General features: G+C 48.3%; 2 protein-coding genes and 1 pseudogene across 7 annotated transcripts in view; all 3 read left to right on the plus strand.

Annotated features, from left to right (window-relative positions):
• The window catches only part of LOC140219041 (uncharacterized), a 500,311-nt pseudogene that overhangs the window by 108,479 nt on the left and 367,008 nt on the right, over positions 1 to 24,824 (plus strand).
• Positions 1 to 24,824, plus strand: part of LOC126523944 (uncharacterized) — an 89,607-nt gene that overhangs the window by 51,912 nt on the left and 12,871 nt on the right. For all 6 annotated transcript variants that reach the window (XM_072288892.1, XM_072288891.1, XM_050172355.3 and 3 more), the window contains 2 exons: positions 1,883 to 2,021; positions 19,461 to 19,570. In XM_072288892.1, the coding sequence (XP_072144993.1) occupies positions 1,883 to 2,021; positions 19,461 to 19,570 (249 nt within the window). The remainder of the gene's footprint in view (positions 1 to 1,882; positions 2,022 to 19,460; positions 19,571 to 24,824) is intronic.
• LOC140219038 (tigger transposable element-derived protein 6-like) lies at positions 12,703 to 16,567 on the plus strand. The gene has a single exon (XM_072288893.1). It carries the CDS (start codon positions 12,932 to 12,934, stop codon positions 14,414 to 14,416), a length of 1,485 nt encoding a protein of 494 aa, XP_072144994.1. The 5' UTR covers positions 12,703 to 12,931; the 3' UTR covers positions 14,417 to 16,567.

Below are 24,824 nucleotides of genomic sequence, written 5' to 3' on the forward strand. Positions count from 1 at the left end.
CTGACATAGCGCCAAGTCCTCGTTGCACAGCAGCGCACAGCACCGCAGCACAGTGCTCGTTGCACAGCAGCAACAAGCAGAGCTTGTTTTTGGAGTCATACCAAACTCCAGACTTTCTCACTAACCCTCATGAACCGTGCACTGACCCCAAAGTCTGCTACACATCTTCAGAAGACTGCTGCTGGCCTCGGGAAGAAAAGCACCCACAGCGATGAATTTTCGCTAAAGAGGAAAGAAGCTCATTCTGGACCTCAAGCAAAAAAAAATGAAACTTCATACCAAGATTCTGGAGAAGCCAACCACGTACCCCGCGAGGAGCACCTGTTTTATTTTTTGTCATCCGAGCTAAACAGGGCATGCTGTCTTTTTCACCAAAATGTTATGCCGCTTTTGAGAAGGCACAGGCTTCTCAGCTTGATGTACTGAGGGGCCTCTTGAACCGCCTTTTCGGGGATCTCCTGACAAGATTTGTACACCCAGGTGTTGTCAAGGCATGTCATTCATTGCTGTAAGTTGACTATGGAGCTGCAGAGAACCAGAAAGGTGATGAAAACATGGTCATTGACAGCACAACCTACTCCGCGGTTGAGACGCTGAGCTGCATTGGGAGAGAGCTGTTCTCTGCTGCTCGTCTATACTTAACGGTAGCATGCTATTACATTCGCCATAAATTCCCGCTAAAAGAGGTCACTCTCAATATGGCTGAAGTTGCTCAAGTACAAGCTCGTGAAACTACTTCATTCAACAGCGTAAGTGATTTTATTATGGCGTTCCCTGCTATCCTACCCCAGCATTGTGGCGAATCTAAAGAAGCAATCGGCGCACTTGAAGTCGAGTTTGCCAACTTGCAAGCATATCAGGTTCCAGCCGACATATTGCATGAGCCAAGGTGCAACGTGCAGTGGTTGCAATTGGGAAGTGTCGACGGATCGCTCAAGTTCCACAGAATTTCAGTGGTAATGCTGGGTATTCTCTCCATTCCCCACAGCAATGCTGAATGTGAGAGAATATTCAGCACTGTGAACAAAACTCCAACGGAGTTTCGCTTCCCCACCCCCTTCGCCGCGATAGTTTTTTGAATTTCCAAATCTTCAGGTTGGCAGGTATGCCTTAGTCGCAGCATTTGTTCCCATGGACAGGGAAGGTGTTGGATGATATACATCTCTTGTCAAGCTAGGTACATTTTCAAGCAATAACTGTAGTTTGCAGTGTTTCAATTACAGTATTTACCTAACTCTAATGTGTGGCTTTTTTCCTTCTTTTAAATAAAAAAAATTTGGGCTAGAAATAGCCTACGCAGCACAATTGGACGCAAAAGCATAACTGCAACGTTTGCATGCTTGCCACAACACGAATCAAGTGCGGTGAAGCCGACTTAAGGTAACCCAATCTCATTGTGCAAAAATTTTAATTTTTAGGAGATTGGGCATGCTGGATATTTTTACTTTGTTTAGGAACCTTCAATGTCATTTCTGTGTTGGTTTACTACCTTGCACACATACAGAGTGGGCATACCTATGTTTCAGAGGTGTGCTAGAATGGAGCAGATTGTGCCAAATATGTTTGCAAATGGTGAAGTTCTGTAAAAGCACTGTGGTGTGGCGTTCTCTTATTCTGCATCTTGTTTCATTCAACCCATTTTATAATTCTATCAGTTTTGTCAGTCTCGTCAGGGTCGAATTACCGGGAATCGACTGTAGCAGTAAACAACAGTGGGAGGACCCCCAGAACCAGTTTGAAAAGAGCCGTTTAGTTTTGCTGTGCCGTAGAAAAGCCTGTGCGTGCTGCTACTGGCAACTGGTGGCCGCAGTTCGGGCCGGGGTCGTGCCGAGCGGAAATGATGCTCTTGCAAATATCCTGTCGCCGGTGTGTTTTTACGCAGATGGCTGTCTACAAGCCAGCCCGAGATGTCAACAAACCTAAGCGCCCTGGCACTGCCTTCATGCTCTTCATGGGCGACTTCCGGAAAGAAATGGCCGGCAAGGAACCGGAGGGTGGTGTGGCTGCACTTGCCAAGTTGGGTGAGTACTGGCGTACTGCCTTGAGCGTCTCTGCCAGCACCCATTTGCATCTGCTAGAGTGCCCATTCATCATGATGATCAGCCTGGTGGTGGCTGGGATGTTGAACCAGTTGCAGCATCCTTCCTTTTGCCCGCAGCGACCACATTCACAATTGAAACTTTGTCCTCGAAAGACGAAACTTTGTGTGCTTCCTCGCTGAACTCATTTTCAAAGCAAACAAACACCATGGGAAATGTGCGATACACTCACTCGTGTCACCCACTCCTCCGTCAAAGCACCACCTGTTTCGTCGTCAGTGGCCTTCTACTGTGTTGGTTCCACTATCATGGGGGGCTTTCACTGTGGCGCTGAAAGCCCACCTTTTGCGTTTATCGGCATGGCCCCGTGGATGCAGCATTCGTGATTGCGGCGCTCCTGCGTAAGCTCGTGCTTGAGTCTAGCCAAAATTGCAGCTTCGTCTCCAGTGACACAGCTTTGCACTTTGTCCGCACAATCTTTGGGGCTGCTTTCGTGGTGTATTTCCGCGCTCGCTGAGAGAGTGTAGGAAGGACGGGCACCGCATCGCTTTTCTTTCTTCTCTCTCTTCTTTGGACGTTGTGGGGGTTCCACTCTGCGTGTGGCTAGGGCTGAAGGCGAGCTCTGGATCTAGCCCCACACACTCACTCCGGGGCACTCCCCAACTCATAGCACGGGAATCGCGGCTACGTCGGTTTCAAACGAATAGGGCAACCAGCGACGACAACTGTAACGTTTATTGCTACCAGCAATGAAGAACACTGGCAGAGGGTCCTCTGGCTGGCCTCGCCTGGGATAGTCAGGCAAACGAGGTCACTCACGGGTTGCAGCAGGTACTCCAGTCCGGCAGGTTTAGGGTTTGGCATCAGAGAGAGCGGGTCTCTCCCGGTGGCGCTGTTTTGTACCTTTTCACCTTTGCGAGGGGAATGTCCTCGTCGCCCGACAGCTACCTTCCCGCGAGTCGGGGAGGAAGGGTGCGTGCATGGCACGAGGGAGAAGCAGGAGAGCACCTAGTGCGCCTCTCCATGTCTATACCGGCTCTCGACATGGGGGAAGATGGGCGCCTGGGCTCCCCACATGTGGAGCATGATTGCGGGTGATGTGTATAGTAAGCGGCCGGCGCCATCTTGTGGTGCACTGTGCCCACTTGCGATGTTCTCCGTAGCTTTCGCAGTCAGTGCACAGGCGGGACGCTCTGCGCAATAATGGTGGCAGATACCAACTCATGTAGGCAAACTTTTCGCCCCATCAGCGTTGTTTAAGGGGAACTTAGCATCACAAATGTCAAGGTCAGTCTGCATCGAAAACGGTGTCCAGAAGACATTCTTAATGTTATGTTGGAGAATGATGATAGGCTGAGCTAAGCGAGTATAAGCAACCATGCATCTCAAACAACAGCTGAACTTTTATTCACTCCGAAGCTCACGAAGAAAAGTCGTGTGGTTCCTCGCGCACGCACTCTTGGCATTGCACATGGAAACACCGTTTCGTGGCGCTGCAGTACTCGTCCCCTAGTGAAAAGGTCAACAATGAGCTGCGGTTCATAAGTTCATTCGCAACGGAGGTCTTGTGCGCCGTCCACTCCGTGTGAACCTTTCAACGACTGGTTGGGCCAGTTCAGTCTGGTCTGTTGGTAGTCCTTGTGGTTGTGGAACTCTAGAGCTAAATAACAGGTGTAATTGGCCGATTAAGGTACATTCTTTTTACGCGCATCAAACTCTTGCTATATAATTCCCTTTTTTATTCACACTTGAACTACAGTCGCCGACCGTTTATTCGGACCTCACGGGGACTGCGGAAATGTCCGAACAAACAGGTGTCCGAAAAAGCAGATTAAGAAAAAAAAAATGAAATCCTTTATTTCCACGCACTTATTCGGGCTCGGCAGTAGTAGGCTTGAAGAAATCGTGAATGCGCCGTTGCACGCTGTTCCGTTTACGCGTAATCAGATAAGCCTGAATCTCGGAGAGGGTCGTACGGTCACTATAGGCGGCTAGCACAGTCACTGCTTGTGCACGCTCCGCATGCGACGGCAGCGTAGCACATGGTGCGTCATCTTCAGACTCGGAGTCATCGCCCGGCGGTGCAGCAGAAACCTGACGAATGATCTCGCCGTCGTCGAGTTCTGCGCATGTCAGTACAGCAGTGTCAGCGCCTGTGAAACTGTGAAATGCGACGGTGTCCGGAATCGTAATGCAACCACTGCGCAGGTCTCGGCAGAACATTTTCCGCGTCAGTAGGGAGCACATCGGAAGGCGACAAATCTTAGGCCTCCCGGCACCCGCTTGACGGCATTCCCCAGCGAAGTCTGCGCGGGCACTGTCGGCGCCATTAGGCACTTGACGCGATGTTTCCGTGCGCCGCGTTGGATCACCGAAACCTCGACACAGCACACAAAGCAAACACCACCATGCCGACACCAGTCGCACAAACGAAAAACGTGGCCTGCTCGCAGCGTCGTGCGCGAAGATACAAATCAGCTGCCGGATTGTCTTGACATGGCTTACTAAGCGGAAACCGGAACTGCTGTAGAGCCACTCTATTGAACCAGGCAGAAACGATGATGATGAGCGGGGATTTCCGGTAGCGCCACCTCGTGGGGCAGCAAGGAGGCTCTGTTCAAAACGAAAATGGCGTTCAGCAAGTCGAACTATGCGCCGGTCAGAGTCGGTGCATGATGCTCTCGATCGAGTTGGCTCAAGGAGTGTCCGAAAAATCAGACGAGAGGTTGCAACGTGTCCGAACTTTCGGCAGTTGTTCTACATTATTGTCTATGGGGAGAATGGCGGTGCCGCGAAGCTGACCGAATAATCGGGCATGTCCGAATTTTTGGAGTCCGGAAAATCGGTCGGCGACTGTATTGTCAGTTAGTGTGGTGAAACACGACATCCAACAATCTAGAGCATATTCACTTAGTACAGAAAAAATATCTCCGACATACATATAATGCTCCCTACACTACATCGACAATAACTTTCTTCATGAACACCGGTGTAATTCCAGCACATAATCTGTACAATATCGATTAAGTCGTGTCTATAAGGCAGAAGTTCATAAGAATATTTTTAATCTGCATAAACTCGCCCAATTGCAAACTAGACCACCACATTATAGCACAAGACACTTCCAAGACTGGGCAGTACCGACACCACGGTCAAACTATAGAAACAGTGTCTGAGGTATACATTACCCACACTCCTAAACTATTACAATACGGTTGGTTTCAGTCTCTTCACTTCGTCTCTCAATGAGCTCCGGCTGATGTATGTGATTGATTTGTAATACTTCTATGACCATTATATGTGCATTTTTCCTTGATGATCTTCGTGACTTTTTGGGTAATGTATATGATGTGCAATATTATGTACGGCATACATGTGTATACAGTGCAGTCCACTTATAACGATACCACATATAACGATATATCGGTTATAACGATGGGTCGACATGAGAGTGTCATTTTATGCATTAGGTCTATGGGGAAAAAAACCATTTATAACGATAGGTTATTCACCGCATATCGGATATAACGATCAAAATTTTGCAGTCTGGACGGCGTTTTCCGTGCGAAATAATCGTAACGTTTGCATTGCATAGTTCCCTGAAACGAACGATGTCGAGACGAGGCGATGTTTACCTCCGTAAGTTCGTATCTGCCGCCATTACCGCGCAGCGCGTCTCGCCCCGCCCGCGCACGAGTAGGCGCAGCCAACGTTGGCGCAGCGCGCCACAAGATGGCGCTAGCTGCTTCATGCGCGTCGGCCACAGTCGCTCCGAAAGAGAGAGAAAAAAAAAAAGAAGCGACAAGCAAAGCGGCGCGGTGGCGCCCGTCCCGCGTCTCTCTCGCGATAGCAGGCTGACGCCACCGAAGCAGCGTGCAACCAACGGTTCAACCCAGTTCGAAGATGGCGCCGACAAAGTGCAAAGCTGTGTCGTTTGACACGAAGATGGATATTTTGCAGGACTCTCGATGCGGCTTCAAGGTGAGCGCCCTCGTGAAGAAGTATGAGCTCATCCAGTTAAAGATATCAACCATCTTGAAAACCGGGAGCACCGCGATTGTGAAGGCAGGAGCTATCAGCGGCCATTCCGATCAGCGGAAAAGGGGTTAGAGACCCCTTGTACGCCGATGTTGAAGAGGCGCTTTACCAGTGGTTCATCACCAATGGCTTAAAGAAGGCGGGCTTTCTGCGTAAGGACGAACTTCCCCAACCCGCTGAGACCGACCCGGTGGAAGTCGCTGACATAACCGAGCTCTGGGAGCTCGTTCCTACTGGTGACACAAGTGGTGTGTCGAAGGAGGAGTTTTTGACTGCAGACAGTGCTTCCTCGTTCTGCGATGAGGTCACCGACGAGGCGATCGCCGAAGATGTGCTGTCTCGACAGACGCAAAGTTGTGCGACGGTGGCGACGGCATCAGCGACAGTGACAACGAGGTAGACAGTGGCTCCTTGACCTCGACCACGATGTCCACGCAAAGTGCACTGTCGTCGATCGACTCCTTAATTGATTTTATGCATGCTAAAGGATTGCCGCCAGTGTTCGCGCAGCAGCTGGAATCCATGCACACCGCGGTTGTGAAGCTGAAGCTGCCGCAAAAGCAAGTGCAGATTTCGGACTATTTCGGCGCGCCTAATCCTTGACACGGTTATTGGCGCTAGAAATAAAGTTTGTTTTTCACGGCCTACTGTATACATCATCTATTCTTTACAGCAAGTAGCGAATTCGAGTTCAGAGCTGCAAAGGTAAAGAGCGCAAACGCGTTTAAAAAAAAAATTCTTTTTTTTTTTTGATAACTGCAGTCCAGATATAGCGATCATCGGTTATAACGATCATATTTTTCGTCTTTATCGATATCGTTATAAGTGGACTGCACTGTATTTGAATGAAAGAATGTGATGCTGCCTCTGCCCAAATGAGGGATGGGGGACTTGTCAAGCTCTTCAATGGACAGCTTTTTTCCTCCACCCCCCCATCTGTATCTTACAAGATCTGTTCCTTACAAGATGGAAAATAGACTTTCATTTCAATAAAAAAAAAAAAAAAGATTATGCGCGCATTTCACTGTTGCTCAGGGTGTCTACCAACCGGGAAAACCAGGAATTCTCAGGGATTTTCAGTAGTCTGGAAAAACTCTGGGAATTCGTCCCTCTATCAGGGAAAATTAGCTGTAATTTTATTGAAAGGGTAGAAAGTCGAGGTAATGCTGGCTCGAGTAACAGACAGGAATTGTAATGAATCATCTTTGACGCCCTGTCGTCGGCTGGAGGAGTTGACAGTGTACAATCAACAACCTACTTTCCGCATTCCCGATAATTTGGACGGCTTCGCGGCACCACCACGTACCCCATAGAGTCAATGTATCAGAACGTCTGAAATTTCGGACGCAAGAACTCTTCGCCATCCGATTTTCCGAAGGTTTCGCCGTGACCGCATGCCCGAAACGGCGTTAATCAAAGCCACCACGCTGCCAGTTTGATTACCTTGCAGCCTCGAACCGGCGCTCTCGCATGCAGATCTGCTGACAGCCGTAGCCACCACGGCGGCAACGCTAGGCCTGTGTGCTTCGACGTTCGCTATGAAGCTTTTTGCCATTGGATGCCGTGTTTTTTATTGAAAGAATTCGCTGCTGTCAGCAATGGCACGGACTTTGCCTTTGTGGTCCTCGCGATTGGCTTAGAAGCTTGGAAAGCACGGTGTGTTACATAATGCCGGTTCCCGAAAGTCAGCTGCGCCTCCATACACAAATGTTACTTGGTGAAGCATACGCAAAAGTATTGCAGTGAAGCATAACAAGCGTGTGAAGGGGCTATTGCCATGGGACGCAGTATATATTCCTTAATTACACACGTGTGCACCCGGTATTTCCTGTCACAGTACGAGCACCGATATGCCTAATACGTGTACCGGCAGGCCTTCAGGACGTTTTCAAGTGTGCCTGTGGTGGTTTGAGCCCTTAAGGGGGGACGTGGCAATGAAAAAATTTTTTTTTATTTATGGGAATAAATTGACGAAATTTAGCATGCAGGTGTGCTTTGTTATGCTGACATCATAACTGAAATCAGTTTTGAGCTATCTATTATAGTTCTTGAGTTAGAACCCTTGACATCCTCTAATGGTCATCCCCCAAATTAATTAATTAATTACACCTAAGTTTGTCATGATTTTCATACCAGCATGTTCAAGAAAGCCCATTATGTGCAATAAAGCTATTGGTTTATTTTTTAAATGCTGAAATAGGCACAAAAACTTTTTTGAACTTATCTGTGCATGTTGTCTTACTAACGACCTTTGCAAAAAACTCATTATAAATTTTTTTATGAGGTGCAGATGAAAATGGACAGCTTTATTGCACTCATCAATGTTTCACGATCAAAGTGCAAAAGACAGAATGATTCTGTCTTCATTCATTGTGAAATTGCACTGGGATTACTGAAAGCAACTGCACAAAAAGCGAAAGCTGAGAAAACAGGGCTCAAAGTTTTATTTGCTGGAAACATCAAAATATTTACTTTGAGCAGCTAAAACCCACCTGGAATGTAGTCCTTTGGCAGTGAGGACACATTTTCTTTACATCTTGAGGTAATTTTTCGCTTCTTTACAGTAGTTTCATGTGCCTTCGTTGCCTTTTTGATACGTCGTGCATCCTTTTCAGCAGCCCGTCGCAGTGAACACGATCCTGGACTGTATCCCAGTTGCGACGTAATTGTTTGCAGTGCTCTTTCACAGCCAGCATTGAAACGGCAAACTGCATCTGCCACAGCACTTTCAACACTCAGGAGTGAAGCAAACTGATGCTTCTGCGGGTAGTTTTCGCCTTCTGTTCCGCGCCTTTCGTCGTTTTCCGTACGCGTGGGCCGTTCGGAACTTGCCTCCTTTGGGGCTCATCACGGAACACGCGCGTTAGGGTAGTTTGGCTGCTACGATGTTCAAGCACAATGAACGGAACGCGCAAGGCGCTGCAGTGCCAATGCGCGCGAGTGTGTTTCACGGGCAATTCAAATGTACAACAGCCAATAGGAGCGCTCCGTGTTCCCCACGTGACTACTGCGCCCAATCACGATGCCGCCTTTACCTCTTTCGTTGGCGTTTGCTGGTATTATTTTCCGGTGGAGAAATACGGCGCTGCGGCTATCTTGAGCTACGATCTCTCCTCTTTACGATGATACCAAGATGGCGGCGCTGCGTCATCAGATAGCCGAGCTATCCGCGGTGCGACGGCGCCTTCCGAGGCCCGATTTTTTAGCAATTTTTGATAACGGCGCTCTACGAAAGTGCTGTTTTCTCAATTTCTACCGCGTATTTTGTTATAATATTTCACCACAAGGTAAAAGAAGGTCCGAGGATCGCGAAAAAAAATAAATAGGAAAATCGAAAATTTTGACAATTTTTACCATTTCGACCACTTCAATTGCCACGTCCCCCCTTAAAGGGAAGCTGAAAACTTTTCCAGAAAATATGAGTGAAGAGCAGTATGTCTTGGTTTTCAACCCTCTGAATTTGAATATCGCATCGAAATTGAGTGAAAGAAAGTACAAACATATTTTATTTCGACGAAAAGTGCAGCAGCAGACATGCCCAGCTCGCGCGCCTCGTTTCCGCCTGTGATTGGTCAGGCGGCTCGTGACGTCAACAATGGTGTTCGTCCGGACCGACTGCTGCCGCTACACACGAAGCATGGTGCAAGGTAGTCTGGTGCTGTTTCGCTGAGACGGTCATGGGAAATTTCGAGAGCTTGCGTTTCTCTGAGGAGTCGAGCGTTAAGTCCAAACTCCACACGAGCAATTTTGCGCGCCACGGTGACGAGCGACGGCTTCGAGCGACAAAATGGGCCGTCGCTTTAACAGATCACTCGGTGTTGTCGCTCGATCGCTCGTTTCTAGAAATCTAGAACTCGTCACTCGTCGCCCGGAAGTGCTATGAGCGACTAGCCAAAAGTGCGAAGCCGGAACTGGATGTACATAACTCAAATACTACTGTTTGTCGCACGGAACGAGCAAACTATTGAATTTTACACATGCAAGAATAAGAACCTAGTGCAGGACCTTCAGAAATATTTTATGCTCCTGTTTCAGTAAAATACGTCAACTTAAATTGATAAAGCATGCGTCACGCTAGTTTCAGCACGTATATTACGGCCCTCATACCGGGAAGTCGTCGGTCAAAGCCGTCGCTGGCGTGGAGTTCAGCTTGCAGGTGACTAGTGAATGCGACAGCCACCGCCTCGCTTGTCGCTGTCGCGTGCAAGATCACTTGTAAGAAGTTTATACTTTACTCCCTACTTGTACTGTCGATTGCAAAGAGCAGGCCTCTCCAAGAAGCAAGAAATGCTGGTGCAAGCACTGCTTTCCGCGCGAACGAAGGCGAAGTGTTAGCAGCATCTCCTTGTGTTGGAAGTGTTCTTTGGCGAGTATGGTTTTTGCTAAGCTGCATTCATCGTTCTAGTGAGTACATTTCCGGGCAAACAACTGTAGTGTTATATTCCTGCATGCCTCCTCGTAGAACGTAAGCGGTGATGCAATCTTCAGCATTTGTGCGCTGCCCCAAAGCTGTCGGCAATCTACACAGACGGTTCAAACACGGGAAAAGTTTACCGGCTGTTGTAGCACGTGTAGTATAGAACCTTCATCAGCGCACCATCCGCACATTACTCGTGACCGCCAAATTTCGTCGGCTACATGAGATGGTCGGTTTCTCTATGTATGCGAGAGAAGGGGGAGCGCAGCGTCCAGGCGTGAGCAGGCTTTCTAACACATGCAAACTTTACGCTTGCGCTGCGTTATGATAGCTGCATGCAGGCTGTTTCACAACACACATGCAAATTGAAAATTCACGGCGCTTGGTGATGAAACCTGCATCAAGGGTGGGAGATAAACATGCACCTTCCGTTCAGCGTGCTAACACGAAGGAGAACCCAAAGCACGCATTATTGATAAACTCCGGTAGTAATTGTCACGGAAGTGGTTAGAGCACAACACTGTTGTTCTTGAGCGCTTGAAGTTGTTTCGCTTCACAGCAGCCTCCCACTTAGCTGAAAGCTTCTTGTCTTGCAGGAACTAATGGAACATCAGAACATCGTCGCACCACTGGTGTTCGTGCAAGCGTAGGCTGCACAGAATGCCGGAATGATCGGCCTACAAGTTCAACTGATGCTGCGCATGTCAACTGCCACTCCTATATACACACAAACAAAGGAATGTAGGGTCAAGCAAAGCAGATTAGGACGGCACGCACGCAGAAATAAGCCGGTCAGGCACGGTCGCGGAGACTGCGAAGGAACGGAACACCAGTGCTGACGTCACTACGCCGCGGTTTCCGGTCTCCGCTCGCATCGTCAGCAGCAGCGCGCAGTGCTCGACGGGGGGGGGCGGGGCTACAGGGCAATTTTAATCGATGATTGCGTCGCTCCTAAGTGAAAAATGCCCCCCAAAATTTTACCTGCATGGTTTATAAGGCTCCCGTACCCGTATATGAGCGTCTTATTGAATTCGACAGACTCTTCAGTTTCCCTTTAAGGGCAGTAAATGTCATGCATTTATTTCTTCCAACTGGCCGATTTTTCTGACGTTTTCGTAGCCCCTAGGTAGTTCAAAAAATCGGACGTGGGCTGTGCAACTGACCAAGAATATGCTTCAAGTGGTCTGTGGGGCTAATGAGTGGTGGAAGGAGGACAAGAACAGAAAGGATCTAGCGCATTGAGGAATGAGCTAGAGCGTGCTGCCACCGTGTTGAAGGAGCTTGAGCTCAGAAAACAGTGTGGGCTGACGCCGAGATGCAGGTGTCCCTCATCCAAACCAAAATGAAGTATTTAAAGCAGTGAAACACAACGTTGAGGCGGCGTGCGCGGACTGAGAGTATATCAGGGCAGTTGAGGTTGACTTAAGAGTTGCTGAGAGAAAATCTCAATTGTGACAACGTTCGGGCCTCATACCACTGAGCTTGCTATCAGTTGATAGAAATAGCTCATATTCGAAAATATTTATTTATTTATTTATTTATTATTTATTTATTTAGAGAATACTGCAGGCCTTGTAGTGGCCCTTGCAGGAGAGGCAGAAGTGCAGAATAAAACAACAAGGAAATGCAAGAATACATAAGTAGCAAAACAGAAATAACAACAATTAAATACATTGGAATGATTGCAGGAAAATAAAAAATAAACAATTTCAGAAACACTGCAACAAAACTAGATAAAAAGAACCAACAACACTTTTCAACTGTTGCATGTTCAGCTGTCAACGCATTCAATGCTGTCAGTGCTAATAAGAAGTGATATGGGCAAATTATTCCATTCGGTTATTGTGCGAGGAAAGAAGGAATATTTACTTCTGTATGCATCTCCTTTTTATTTGTATTTGAGAATGTCTGACTCTATTTTCAATTTTTTCGAAGACATTTTATTTGCTGTGCATTTTACTAACCCTTCCCTTCTATTCTCTTTTTGAATAACATAAACACTACTCTTTAGTATACAGTCAAACCTCGATATATCGAACACGGATATATCGAATTATTGCATATATCGAAGACTTTCTATATCACGTGGAAAATCGCAAGTATTTTTAATTTTTTATTTCGAACGGGGCCGGATGTAAAATGGATATATCGAACTCCGCCGCCCCAGACCAAGTGCGTTCTGTTGACAGGAGGCGAGCTTTCCCGCAACGCTCTCGAAGATGGCGGCGCGATGGGCGTTCCAGACTGCTGCGTACGACAGCGGCCCACATCGGTTGCGCCGAGGGCGCCATTTGAACGTAGCGGCGTACGCACGCGGCGGCTTGGCGTGGCCGTGGCTTGGTTAGGTTGGCTAGTTTGACAACGTCAACGACACGTGCGTCTCGGTGCTACCGCTTGTGCTACGCCAGTCGTCGTTAGTGCGTGTGTGGCTGGTGTGATGGCTGCAAACGCGAAGAAGCGGACGTCCCTGACATTTGCTGCGAAATTGGAAGCAATACAGCGCGTTGAAAATGGAGAAAAGAAGTCGAGCGTCGCCGAAGCTTTCAACATGCCAAGGAGTACTTTGAGCACTCTGCTGAAAAACAAGAGTGACATAAAGGCCAAGGCGGAACAGAACCAGCACTCAGGCGCGCGGCGGGTGCGCAAAGCTGCCTTTGAAGACGTCGAGAAGGTGCTGTACAAATGGTTTGTCGACGTAAGGGCCCGGAATATTCCTTTATCGGGACCAATGCTACAGCAGAAGGCCAAGAACTTTGCGTTCATTTTCGGCGCCGAGAACTTTAACGCCAGCAGCGGTTGGCTGCAACGTTTTAAGGCCCGCTTTAACATTGTCGGGAAGACTGTCGCGGGTGAAAGTGAGGACGCCAATGAAGGCGAGATCAAGAAGTGGCTTGAACAAGAGTGGCCTCAGATTCTCGCCAAGTATGAGCCCAATCAGATATTTAATGCTGACGAAACGGGCCTGTTCTGGCAAATGCTTCCACGACAAACGCTCGATACCCGCGGAGACAAGTGCCACGGCGGCAAGCAAGGCAAGGCACGTATCACAGTTCTGTTGGCTGCTAATATGGACGGAAGCACGAAGCTGCGGCCGCTTGTCATAGGCAAGTTTCAAACCCCGAGGTGCATGCGCAACTGCCCCAGCGTTCCGGTTACATATGCCTGGAACAAGAAATCGTGGATGACTCGGGATATATTCCAAAAATGGTTGAAGGCATGGGACTCTGAGCTGGCGCGTCAAGGCCGGAAGGTTTGCCTCATCGTCGACAATTGCACAGCACACCACACAGATGTCCAGGTGAGCAATATTGAAATTCATTTTTTGCCGCCGAACACGACGTCGAAGCTGCAGCCATTGGACCAGGGCATTATTCGCGCTTTCAAGTCCATTTATAAGCGTCGGCTGATCGACATTTTGCTACTCAAGCTGCGGATGGGCCAAGAGCTAAAGATAGACCTTTTGGGTGCCATTCAAATGCTGAAGGCCTCGTGGGACAACATCAAGCAGTCGACAATAGTTCACTGCTTTCGGCATGCGGGTTTCGTGAGCCGCATTGAAGAAGCTTCGGAGGAAGCAACCCAAGATTTGACGTTGGATGGCACAGAGGAAGAATGCCAGCTCGAAGAAACCTGGAGCCAGTTGGAGCGCTTTGTCGGTGCTGAGCCACACAGTATGTGCGTTGAGGACTTCGTTGGCGGTGACGACAGCACCGGAACAGTGGCGGAGTTGACAGACGTGGAGATCGCGGCAGAAGTGACTGCTGAGCGGCCAAACGAAGAAGCTGCCGAGGCTGATCCAGCAAGCGCTGATGTTGCCCCGCTCCCGACTGCAACTGAGGCTGTAGCTGCGTTGGCCGTTGTACGCCGCTACTGCGGCGCAATAGAAGGCACTGGACTGTCCCTTGTGGATCGTTTGGACTAAGTAGAAGACGCCGTGGTCAAGCACGCGGTTGCCAATATGAAGCAGGCTACGCTGCTTCAGTACTTTCAGCGAACGGAATAAATACTTTGTTTGAAGCTTCATGTGAGTAACTATTGCGCCACGATTGGTTCATTTATTGATTTGTGCTAGTTTTTGACGCGTTTTCTACGTGATTTTATATATCGAATTCTGGCTATATCGAACTATTTTGCGATCACCGCGGTGTTCGATATATCGAGGTTCGACTGTATTTCTTTAAATTTTACGTATGCTTACTAGAGAGTGACAGCATCGGGCAATATGGTTTCAGCCCGTCTTGACATAAAACATAGTTCTGCATCACTCAGGGAATTTGGAAATGCCAACTTGGTAGACACCCTGGATGCTGTCCACGTGCACTTGTTTTACGCGGTCAAGTGAAACCACGTCGTGAAGGCCACCTCGGTTGATTGTGATATGCTTTTCTACTCGTTTCACCATCTTGGAACGGCCCATCATACGGGAGCTGGATGGACGCTGTACGGCGTCGTGCCTTACAAACACGTGGGTGCAGGAGGAGAGATCACTGTGGACGTGAACAAGCCGTGGTGCCGGCAGACGTGGAGGGACAGCGCGTAGCTTGCTCATAATGTCCCGCAGTCGCAGGGCATAATCGTTATTGGCCTGGGCGTTTGTGTTTTTACTGTCGGCGACTAACTCCCCCGGAAGGCGAAGTGTTGTGCTATATACGAGTTCAGCCGAGCGGCAGCCAATGTCCGCTTTCAGAGCCATCCTAATTCCCAATAAAACTAGGGCAGAGCCTCTACCCAACTGTGACTTGAAGTTACCATCAGGCTAGTCTTCAGCTGGCGATGGAACCTTTCTACCATACCGTTGCTGATGGGATGGTAGGCCATTGTTCTGATGTGCATGATTCCTAGGACCCGCGTGATGTTCCTGAATAAGGCAGACTCAAATTGCATTCCACGATCCTTTGTCACAGTTGATGGAACTCCGAATCGCACTACCCATTGGTAGATGACAGTGCAGGCCACAGTATCCGCAGTCATATCTGGGAAGGGGACCGCCTCCGGCCACTGCGTGAAATGGTCAACGCAAGTTAGTAAGTAGTTTTGCCCTTGGCAATACGGCAATGGTCCCACAAGGTCCAAATGCACATGGGAAAATTGAGTGTCCGGTTCAGGGAAAAATCCTAAGGGGGTCACAGTATGGCGCTCCACTTTGGAGCGCTGACATCATAGGCACTCCTGTGTCCACCGTCGTACGTCCCGGTTTATTTCGGGCCACATGACCCTAGCTGTGCACAGCCGTTGAGTGGCTCGAATCTCCAGATGCGAGAGACCATGCAGCAATTGACAAATGTTGCAGCGAAGATCGGGAGGCACGAACAGCCTGGCCCTACCTGTGGACATGTCGCAGCATACAGATCCTGTCAGTCCATCTGCCCATTGCAGCTTCAAAGCGCTAGTTGTGGACTTCAGTAGGTGTTTCAACTCCCTGTCGCTGCGTTGAGCAGTGAAGTCAATGCCGCTGGTTAGGCTGATGGCATTCTCTGGGCTGGGTGAAAGACCATTGTCCTTGCCGCTGACATGGCACATATCCGTCGCGAATTCTGCAACGTACGACATTTGACGGAGCTCTTGTGTCACGTGTGCACCCGTATCTGAGTTGATTGCATGCAATGCATAGGTCAGCGGCTTGTGATTGGCGAGTACAAAGAATTCTCGCCCTTCTACATAGTGGCAGAAATGTTGTATAGCAGTGTTTATGGTTGAATTAAAAACCAGTCAAAAATCACAAAGGACAAGGAGAGAGGTTTACACTAGAATGACTGGTGTAAACCTCTTGGTGTGACAAGAAGAGCGAGAAATCCTGGAAGCGTACCACATCGGTTTATTAGGTGACCGCTACATTAGTACAACCTTGGTGCGCTTACTTGAAAAAGAATTTGCGTTTTTAGATCGGTTACGATAGATGAAATAACTTGACTTTTCATGTTCTGTGATTAGTGATGCTGTTGTTGCGCATGCTCTGCTGGCCTTAAAAAAAAAAAAAGCAGTCGTTGTGGTGTGAACCTCTCTTCTTGTCCTTTGTGTTTTTAGACTGGTTTTTCTCACAGCTATGTACGAACTGGCCTGAATTTCAACCCTTCTGCAGTGTATATGGCCAGGAGCTGCCTACCAAAGATGCTGTACTGTCGTTCAGACGGACTCAATTTTCTGGAAAAGAAGGAAATCAATCGCCACCTTCCACTCGACTTCTGCCGCAATACGGCTCCAATAGCTGCATCGGAGACCACCATTACGCATTGCGGGACACCAGGCTGCGGGTATGCGACCAGAGCAGAATTTGCGAGAGCCTCCTTAAAGGGACACTAAAGGTTAATATTAAGTCAACGTGGAATGTTGAAATGAGACTTATTTTAAGAGAAAATGCATTCTGAAGCATCCGTATACCTCTAGCGCAGTTCAAATCACCCGCCCTCCAATCGAGGAGTATTGACATCATGGTCTCATAGTGACATTGCGCCATTGGTCAGTAAAACGGCTCCCGCAGACGGCGCTACAGCTTTTCTGCACAAAACGCAAATGCGCGGCCAGAAACAGAGCCAAGACAGAGCCGACAGCAGCGCGAAAGCGGAAATATGGTGTCTAGTGGAAGGGAAAGCGCACGACGATAAGCTGGTTCTTTATTTTATGACCCCAACTTTGACGCTCGTTGCAATGGACGATCCTGACAACGGTACATAGCTCGCGATGCTGGGCTCGAGTTCAGCGATTTAAGCGCTGATGAACGTGACCTGCTGTTGAGGGCTCGCGCTGCCGGCGTCGTTGCGTACTACTACAACGACGGCCTGCTTTGAAAGGCACTTCACGTGACTTCAGTAAGTTGGCGTTGAACTCTTAATCCTCTGGACGAAAGTGCAGCGAGCCCACTACGTGATTTTTCGGCTCTTTGCCAGCGCGCTGTGGCAGAGGTACGGCACTTAACCGCTTCGAACGGAGAGGTTCACTCATTGGCACACAGTGTAAGTAACGTTGGATTCGCCGCTGCAACTGCCCTTGGCCAAGTTCTGCGGACCGTTCACGCATCCCATGACATCACATGGACGTGGTATTCTCGCTGCTTGTTCCAAATGCAAGTTTCGCGAGCCAGCAGGACCACCGCAGCACGACGCGATAAAGAAACAACTGAAACTCGAAAGCATGCGCGGCGCAAAGTCGAGCGTGCAGAGTCGAGCGAAAATGAAACCTTTCGATCACCCATACTACTTACTCAAGGGTAACGTCAAAATGTTACTTTTTTTTCTTAGAATCGAATGGGAGTAGACAAGTAGCATTTTCTTCCGTCTTATAGTCTATTGAAATTATCTTTTTAATATGAGTAGTTGAGTACTAGTGACATAAATTATGATGAGGAGTGCTTTCGTCATTGGGCTAGTACCGGAATGTCGCTGGGGGGTCTCAAATCGTGTCGTGCATTTACCTCAATTTCTCGGTTACTAAAGCTCTGTTCGCGATTATATTGACGCCTTAGACATTCTAGAGCATTGCTTTATCACTTTAACTTGACTTTCCGGTAACCTTTAGTGTCCCTTTAATATGCAGGAACGCTTCTACGGCTTGGTCGTTCCACTGAATGGCGCTTGCATTAGTTCCTGATGCTGCTCGTAGGCTGTGCAGTGGGTGAAGGATGTGGGCACACTTCAGAACAAACCTATGGTAAAAGTTTACAAGTCCCAGGAACTCTCGGAGCTGGCGGATGATTTTCGGCTGTGCAAACCATCTTACTGCTTCGACCTTGTCCTGATGTAGTTGCACTCCCGCACTTTAAATGCTGTGGCCCAAAAATGGTAGTGACGGTACCCCGAACAGGCACTTGGCCGTATTGATACTGATGCCGTGCTCTGCCAGTCGCTGTAGCACGCAGCGTAGATGACTCTCGTGCTCTTTGGGCGTGCGGCCAGCAATCAGCAGGTCATCCAGGTAAACCTTGCAGAAGTCGAGGCCCCGGACAACACTATCCATGAACCGTTGAAAAGTTTGGCCTGCGTTCCTTAAGCCGAAAGGCATCCGTAGAAATTGGAACGTTCTCAATGGCATTGTTATTGCAGTCTTGGGAACATCCTCTAGTGCTACGGGTATCTGATGATATGCTCTCCCTAGATCTATAATTGAGAAGATGTTGTCGCAAGAGGTGAGGTCGTGGACGTGCAGCACTGGGTAACGGTCCGGTACAGTTGCACGGTTTAGTGCCCTATAATCCCGACAAGGATGCCAATCGCTGCCTGTTGATTTGGGGACCATGTGCAGTGGCGACACATATAGGCTGGACGAAGGGCATACTATGCAGAGTTCCATCATATGGGAAAGCGCCTGTCGGGCTAGCTGTAGCTTTTCGGGTGAAAGACGCCGTGGCTGCGCGTAGACCGGTGTTCATGCGATTTCTATGTGATACTGAACATCGTGTTTCACTTTGGCAAATGCCTAGGTGGACATTTGCAGAATACCCCCCTTCCACCCCACTGCTTCTCCACTCTACTGTTCCAAAGAATCATTACATACGTGTGCAACAGCCAACAAAATTGTCACAGTTGGCAAGGAAAATGCAAGTGTCCACGTAGTGGACTTGTCCACTTCAATCATCGGGGACACCTAAATTTTGTTATAGAGGCAAATTCGTTGTAGCTGCCGTTGTAAAAATGGTCACAATACTGTTTGGCCGGGACATGATCCATATTTTGTTGGGCATGCCCCAGCAGACGCCACCAAAGCCATGACGTGTCCTGCAGTGAGTGGTTTTTATGGTATTGTAGAATGGTAATTTAGTAATGCAACTCCCACAGCAAACTGCAGTGCTTCATTCATTGGGCTTTTGCTCTCATGGTGCCAGTGCTATGGTGAACAGAAAGAGCCCATCGGTTGTTGTCTCATGTGCAAATATGTAGCACTGCCAATCCTGCATGCACAGGACTCTTCATTTGGCAAACTGGTCGCACATAGGGCATGCTCTTAAGCGAGGCCTTACTTTGTTTGTTGCCCAGGTGGGGAAAGGTGGCGGGGCATGTCGGAGGAGGACAAGCGGCCTTATGTTGAGAGGCAAAACGAGGAGAAGATCAAGTACGAACAAAACATGGAGGACTACAGGCGCAAGGTAAGTGTATTCACTGACACGTTTATTTGGAAATGGGCAGACAGCAACAGACGCACCATAACGTAGTTGGTACACCTCGTTTAAATCCCGGAAAAAGAGATTCAAGGGCCCTTATAACATCATTTCATCATTTATTGTCCCTTAAGGACCCTTTTCAGGGTATTACATATAAGGGGGGTGGGGGAGCATCAACAAACACTACGGTCAACTGCTTGAAAATAAATGTGCTCCTTGAAAACTGGGGTGGTAGGCAACTTTTGAACCTTCAAAGCAACAAACTCTGCATTGAGACAGTCACTGACACGGCCTTTCCGGTTTTCAGGCCGAAAATAGCGAAAAAATCGACTTTTTGAAGCTGACATTTTCGGAATCTAGAACCATTTTTGCATAATTTGCGAAGTTTTCAGCTTCACATTATTTTCGCCGCAAATTCAATTTGTAACACGCCTGTGAGGTGAATCAGCGCAAATTTAAGCAAAAATGGCACTTTGTCCGCGTCAAACGGTTGTCGTCGCACACGGTTTATCATGGCCATCTTAGTCTCGTGTAAAACAGCCGCCCTTCAATTTCCCGCCGTCGCTGACTGTCCTTGCTCATTGGCTTTCTAGAAAAAACGCGTCATCGAGATGTCCCAACGCGCGATTGTATTGGCTGCTCGGTGCACGTGACAAAGTCTAGGCACCCGATTGGGCTAGCGGCCTTCCCATTGTCTGCTTCACACTGTTGAGACGCACACAAGTGCACGCCATTTTGTCTTGGTGCTGTCGGCTGACTGCAGCTATGGTTCGGCCAATCAAGAAGTTAACACCAAGAACAAATTTGGGAAGCGAGTGAGGCGATCGCTATCGGAGAACTTCAAAAAGCGTCCCACAACAACTCGGGACAACGAGGATGACGACTTCGCTGCGATCGGCAGTGCAGACGTCAAAGCGGTCGCTGCTGCCGCCACGGTAGGCCTAACGGACGCTAGACCTACGAGCTCGTCAACTACCGACAGCATCGAGGAAAGCAGCCGTGTGCGTCTTGACATACAAATTTTGCTGCCACAACAGTTAGAGGATCAGAAGAAAGAAGCACAAGAGAAACTTTGGGAAATGTCATTCGTCTCGGCGACAGAGCAGAAGTGAAATCTTATCGCTAAGCGCGCCGACACCTTGGTTCCCCCCCCTGACGAAACGGCCGTCACCATCGTGCACTTGGAGGCGGTGAACGCATTGGTATCGCGTTTACAGTGCAAGATTTGTAAGGGAGATGCGCAAATCATGAGAGGTGAGCGTGAATACGGTCTTGCCGTCAAGCTTCAGCTCATGTGCAAGGTCGATTCAAATAGGTTGCGAAGCTTCGGGCGAAAAGCGGTTAGTACAGATTGTCACCGACATCAGCAAGGGGGGTTATGGGAGCAGCGATTGAAGCACGACTATGTTTGGAGGGAACAAACTTTGGGAAAGAAAAAAGCTTTTTTTTTAATTCAAGCAAGACGCAGTTAGATTCATGCAACGAAAATAATATTCCTGGTCAATTTTATATATTTGTGACGAGTTAAGTAAATACAAGTTTATTCCATTTTATTATTATTAATAAATGCATTTATTTTCAGCGCCCATCGTCAGAGGGGGCGTTGACGCCACTATCACTTGAAATGCAATGCACGTCTTGAAATGGGCACAAAGGCGCACTCGTTAAGTTCACCTGTTGAAATACGCCCCCCTCACAGTTTGTGCTATCTTGCTTGTCGAAGTTTGTCTGAATTTGGTGACGCGGGTAGCTTCATCGCTTCTTAATCTGTTCAGTCAAAAGTAGTGAGTTACGACCGCCAGATAATTGTGTAGTTGTTTTCGTTCGACTGCGCCGGCCGACGGGCTTGGCGTCCGACGATAGGATCAGCACTCTACACCTAAAGCTTTCGTCGACCTCCAAAGAAAGTATGTTCTGTGCAGGGGTGCGATTTCAACAACCGTGCGGCTGCCTTTTCCTGCATTGCTTTCCGCACTGAAAGATCGAAACACCCATCAAGTCGAATGGCGGGACATTTGAATATATAGCTCCAAAAGCAGGCCAACAAAACAAGTTTCGCGCCTTCGAAAACAAAGTGACGTCACTTCTGCTTTTAACGGACATGGCGTCACATTATTTTTTTTGCCGGAAGTATTCCCACCACATACAAATGGCACTAAGCCCCACGAACCACCGATGGACCGCCATGTTTTGAACGTATGGGCTCCTATGGAAGCTCTGCTACCAGGTATATTTACCTTGTCGTCTGTACGAACTGCGGTGACGTATCGTCAAAGTGACTTCAGCTTGCAAGCGCTCATCTGCCGACAACCTGCAGCGCACCTTGAAGAAAAGACACACGGGTGCAAACAGTCGATCTGACTACATGCCTGGCACATATTAGCCCATTAGGAGTGTACATACCATGATATTTTGAACTGTATAGAGTTAAATAAAGTATCAGCCTTTTTTTCTCGTTTTCTCAGTACACAGATTTTAGCCACTTTCATTGTTTGCTGCTTTTGATATCTTTGAACCTAGGACAGCTAGGGCTATAATTTTTTTTGCAGCATGAAGCTAAATGTGCAGATAAAGCAGTGCTGAAAGCAGATTTTTCATTCACAGCTCGAAAAAGAAAAATTTTGTTGAGAAATTTCTTGTTTTTTATTATGCATAAACAATGAACTTTATTGTACTGCAATTTGAAAAGTAGTTGTTCAATTTTAATTCTGCTTGCAGCGCTGTATTCCTTATGCATTCTAGTATCTATTCATGTGTTAATAACAATGTTACGTTAAAAATATATATTTTTTATTGTTTCAGCAAACAATATAATATGATTACTAATTATCTCAGGAAATAATTGACCTATTTAAAATATAATTGCATATTTAAAATCAGCTCAAGAAACTGAACAAGTCTGTGCAGTTTCATCTAATTTGGCTAAGAAATAAGTGGCGTTATCTTTACAACCCATGTCCCCCCTTAAACAAGAAAGCGAACAAAATGCAAAGCTCTTGTAATGTCCTGGCAAAAATTCAAAAAGTAACTCGCCTTTCTAGTGCAAGTGTCAGTTATTTAAAAAATATTATTAAAAGTTTTAAAAAAACGGCAGTTTGTAATTGTCGGTCGGCCGGAATTGAAGGCCCAGCTAAAAAATTTGCCCTAATTTCAAGCTGCCAAAGCCCCGGATGATGCAGGACGATCGCCGCGATCTTGTCTCGTTTGAAAACTTGCTGGTTTCCCGTACTACATTTTGCCGCCTTTCAACACGACGGAAGGCATTCTGTGAGTGACGGCATCGGTGACGTTTTCGAAGGGTGAAATCCGGAAAGAGCGACACTGATTGGGCAAAGCGTGTACTTCTCCGAGGCGCAGCCCTCTGATTGGCCCTGGCGTGCCTCCTCTCCTTCTCGAGCCGGCGTGGTACCTTCGTGTCGTCTGCGTGTTCCCGAGGCTTCTCTTTGTTGTGCAGTGTTTCGCGCCCCACAGCCTCTTTTCGCATCGGTCATGTAAATATTGTCATCATTAATTCGCTCCCTTTTAGCTCGCACTTTCGTTACTACGCTTATTAGCCAGACTGCCATGCCATGCTTACGTGCGTGCTTGTTTTTGTGCCTTTATTCTGATGGGGCGGGACTCGCGTTTGAAATCAAGCACGCAGAAAGTGGTCGGGAAAAGGAGGTGTGTTTGGAACAAGATAACTGCATCTTCGAAAACAACTATGGCAGCTTCGGTGTCATCGCAAGCCACAGTACTACCTATCGACGCCGCTGTGCCGGGCTCAACTGGAACGGCCACTTCGGTGTTGTCGCAAGCCGCAGTACCGCGGTCCCCCGGGGCTGCTGTACCGAACTCATCCAGATCGTCAAGTTTGGTGTTACCGCAAGCTATCCTACCACGGATTGACGCCGCTGTTCCAAGCACCTCGAGAACTGCAGTGTTGCTGCAAGCCGCAGCACTGCGGGTCGACACGGCTGCTTCAAACTCCTCGAGACTGTCAACTTCAGCATCACCGGTGGGCGCAGCTGGACCAAGCTCTCATGCGCATCGCATCGACACATCATTTTACACGGAGGCTGAGTGTGCGGAGTGCAAAGAATGTGCAGGCAACGTGAAGTCTTCCGTGGCAAAAAAGTGTGCGACATCGCGGAAGTTCGAGCTTTTAGGTGTCGGCGCGGTGAGTGACGACGACGATCGCGGCACGGAGTATGTCATTGTGGACAAAAGTTTTGCAGGCGCTTTTTGTGTCCACAACGTGCAGCAAGTGTGGGATGGCTACTATTGAGCTCAAAAAGTGCAATGAGAAACAGTACGGCCTAGTGGTGAGGCCACTGCTCACATGCTCAAGTTGCAATTTCGCGGAGCGGCACTTTTTGTCGACACGAGTCACCTGAGCATCAAACATCATGCCCTTTGAGATCAACCTCAGGGCAATGAAAGGCATACAAAGTATAGGAAAAAGAGTAATAGCCCTCACGGACTTTTGTACCACCCTGAACCTCTCCCACAAGACCTTCAGGGGACACATGGAAACCATGGTGCGAGCTTGCCAGGCAGTAGACAGAGGCAGCAACCGTGGAAGCAGTCGGAACCCTCTACAAGGACTTCCTCAACCCTGTAGGAAACGTGGACGTCATTTTTGATGGTACCTGGAAAACCCGTGGCCACAATTCTAACATAGCTGTGGGGTGCATTATTGAACTTTACACAGGCCTGGTGCTGGACCATGTCGTCCTTTCTCAGTATTGCCGTGTCTGCGAAGGAGCACCTGACCTCGATGATAATGGCTACGGTGACTGGGCTGTGACCCACAAGTGTCAAAAAAACATTGACTGCAATGCCGGGTGGATGGAGACGGAAGCAGCACTGATCCTGTTCAGGCGGTCCCTGCAGAAGAATGGGCTGCGCTACACAACAATTCTGTCTGATGGTGATAGCCGTACTTTTCATGCACTGACTCAAGACAGCATCTACGGATACTTAAGCATTGAAAAAGAAGACTGTCTGAACCATGTCCATAAGCGAATGGGGACAGCCCATCGCACCTTGGTGGGGAAGAAAAAAAGCCCAAGGAGAGTTTCTTGGTGGGAAGGGGAGACTATTAGAGTTGTCGGACGATCCCACCGCGTTGTAGGAGTTGGAGGATGATCCCCCCGCTGGCATCCAGTTGAAGGAGTTGTAGGTTGTAGGGAGGAACTTGGGAGGAACTAGGTGAGCAAGGTTTATTTACAGTATTTACATTTTAAACAAGAGATAC

The sequence above is a fragment of the Dermacentor andersoni genome, chromosome 6 (assembly GCF_023375885.2).
Source record: "Dermacentor andersoni chromosome 6, qqDerAnde1_hic_scaffold, whole genome shotgun sequence".
Classification (NCBI taxonomy): domain Eukaryota; kingdom Metazoa; phylum Arthropoda; class Arachnida; order Ixodida; family Ixodidae; genus Dermacentor; species Dermacentor andersoni.

Excerpts from the sequence above, each read along its gene's own strand:
- LOC140219038 (XM_072288893.1), top strand. The coding sequence starts at position 12,932 with ATGGCTGCAAACGCGAAGAAGCGGACGTCCCTGACATTTGCTGCGAAA.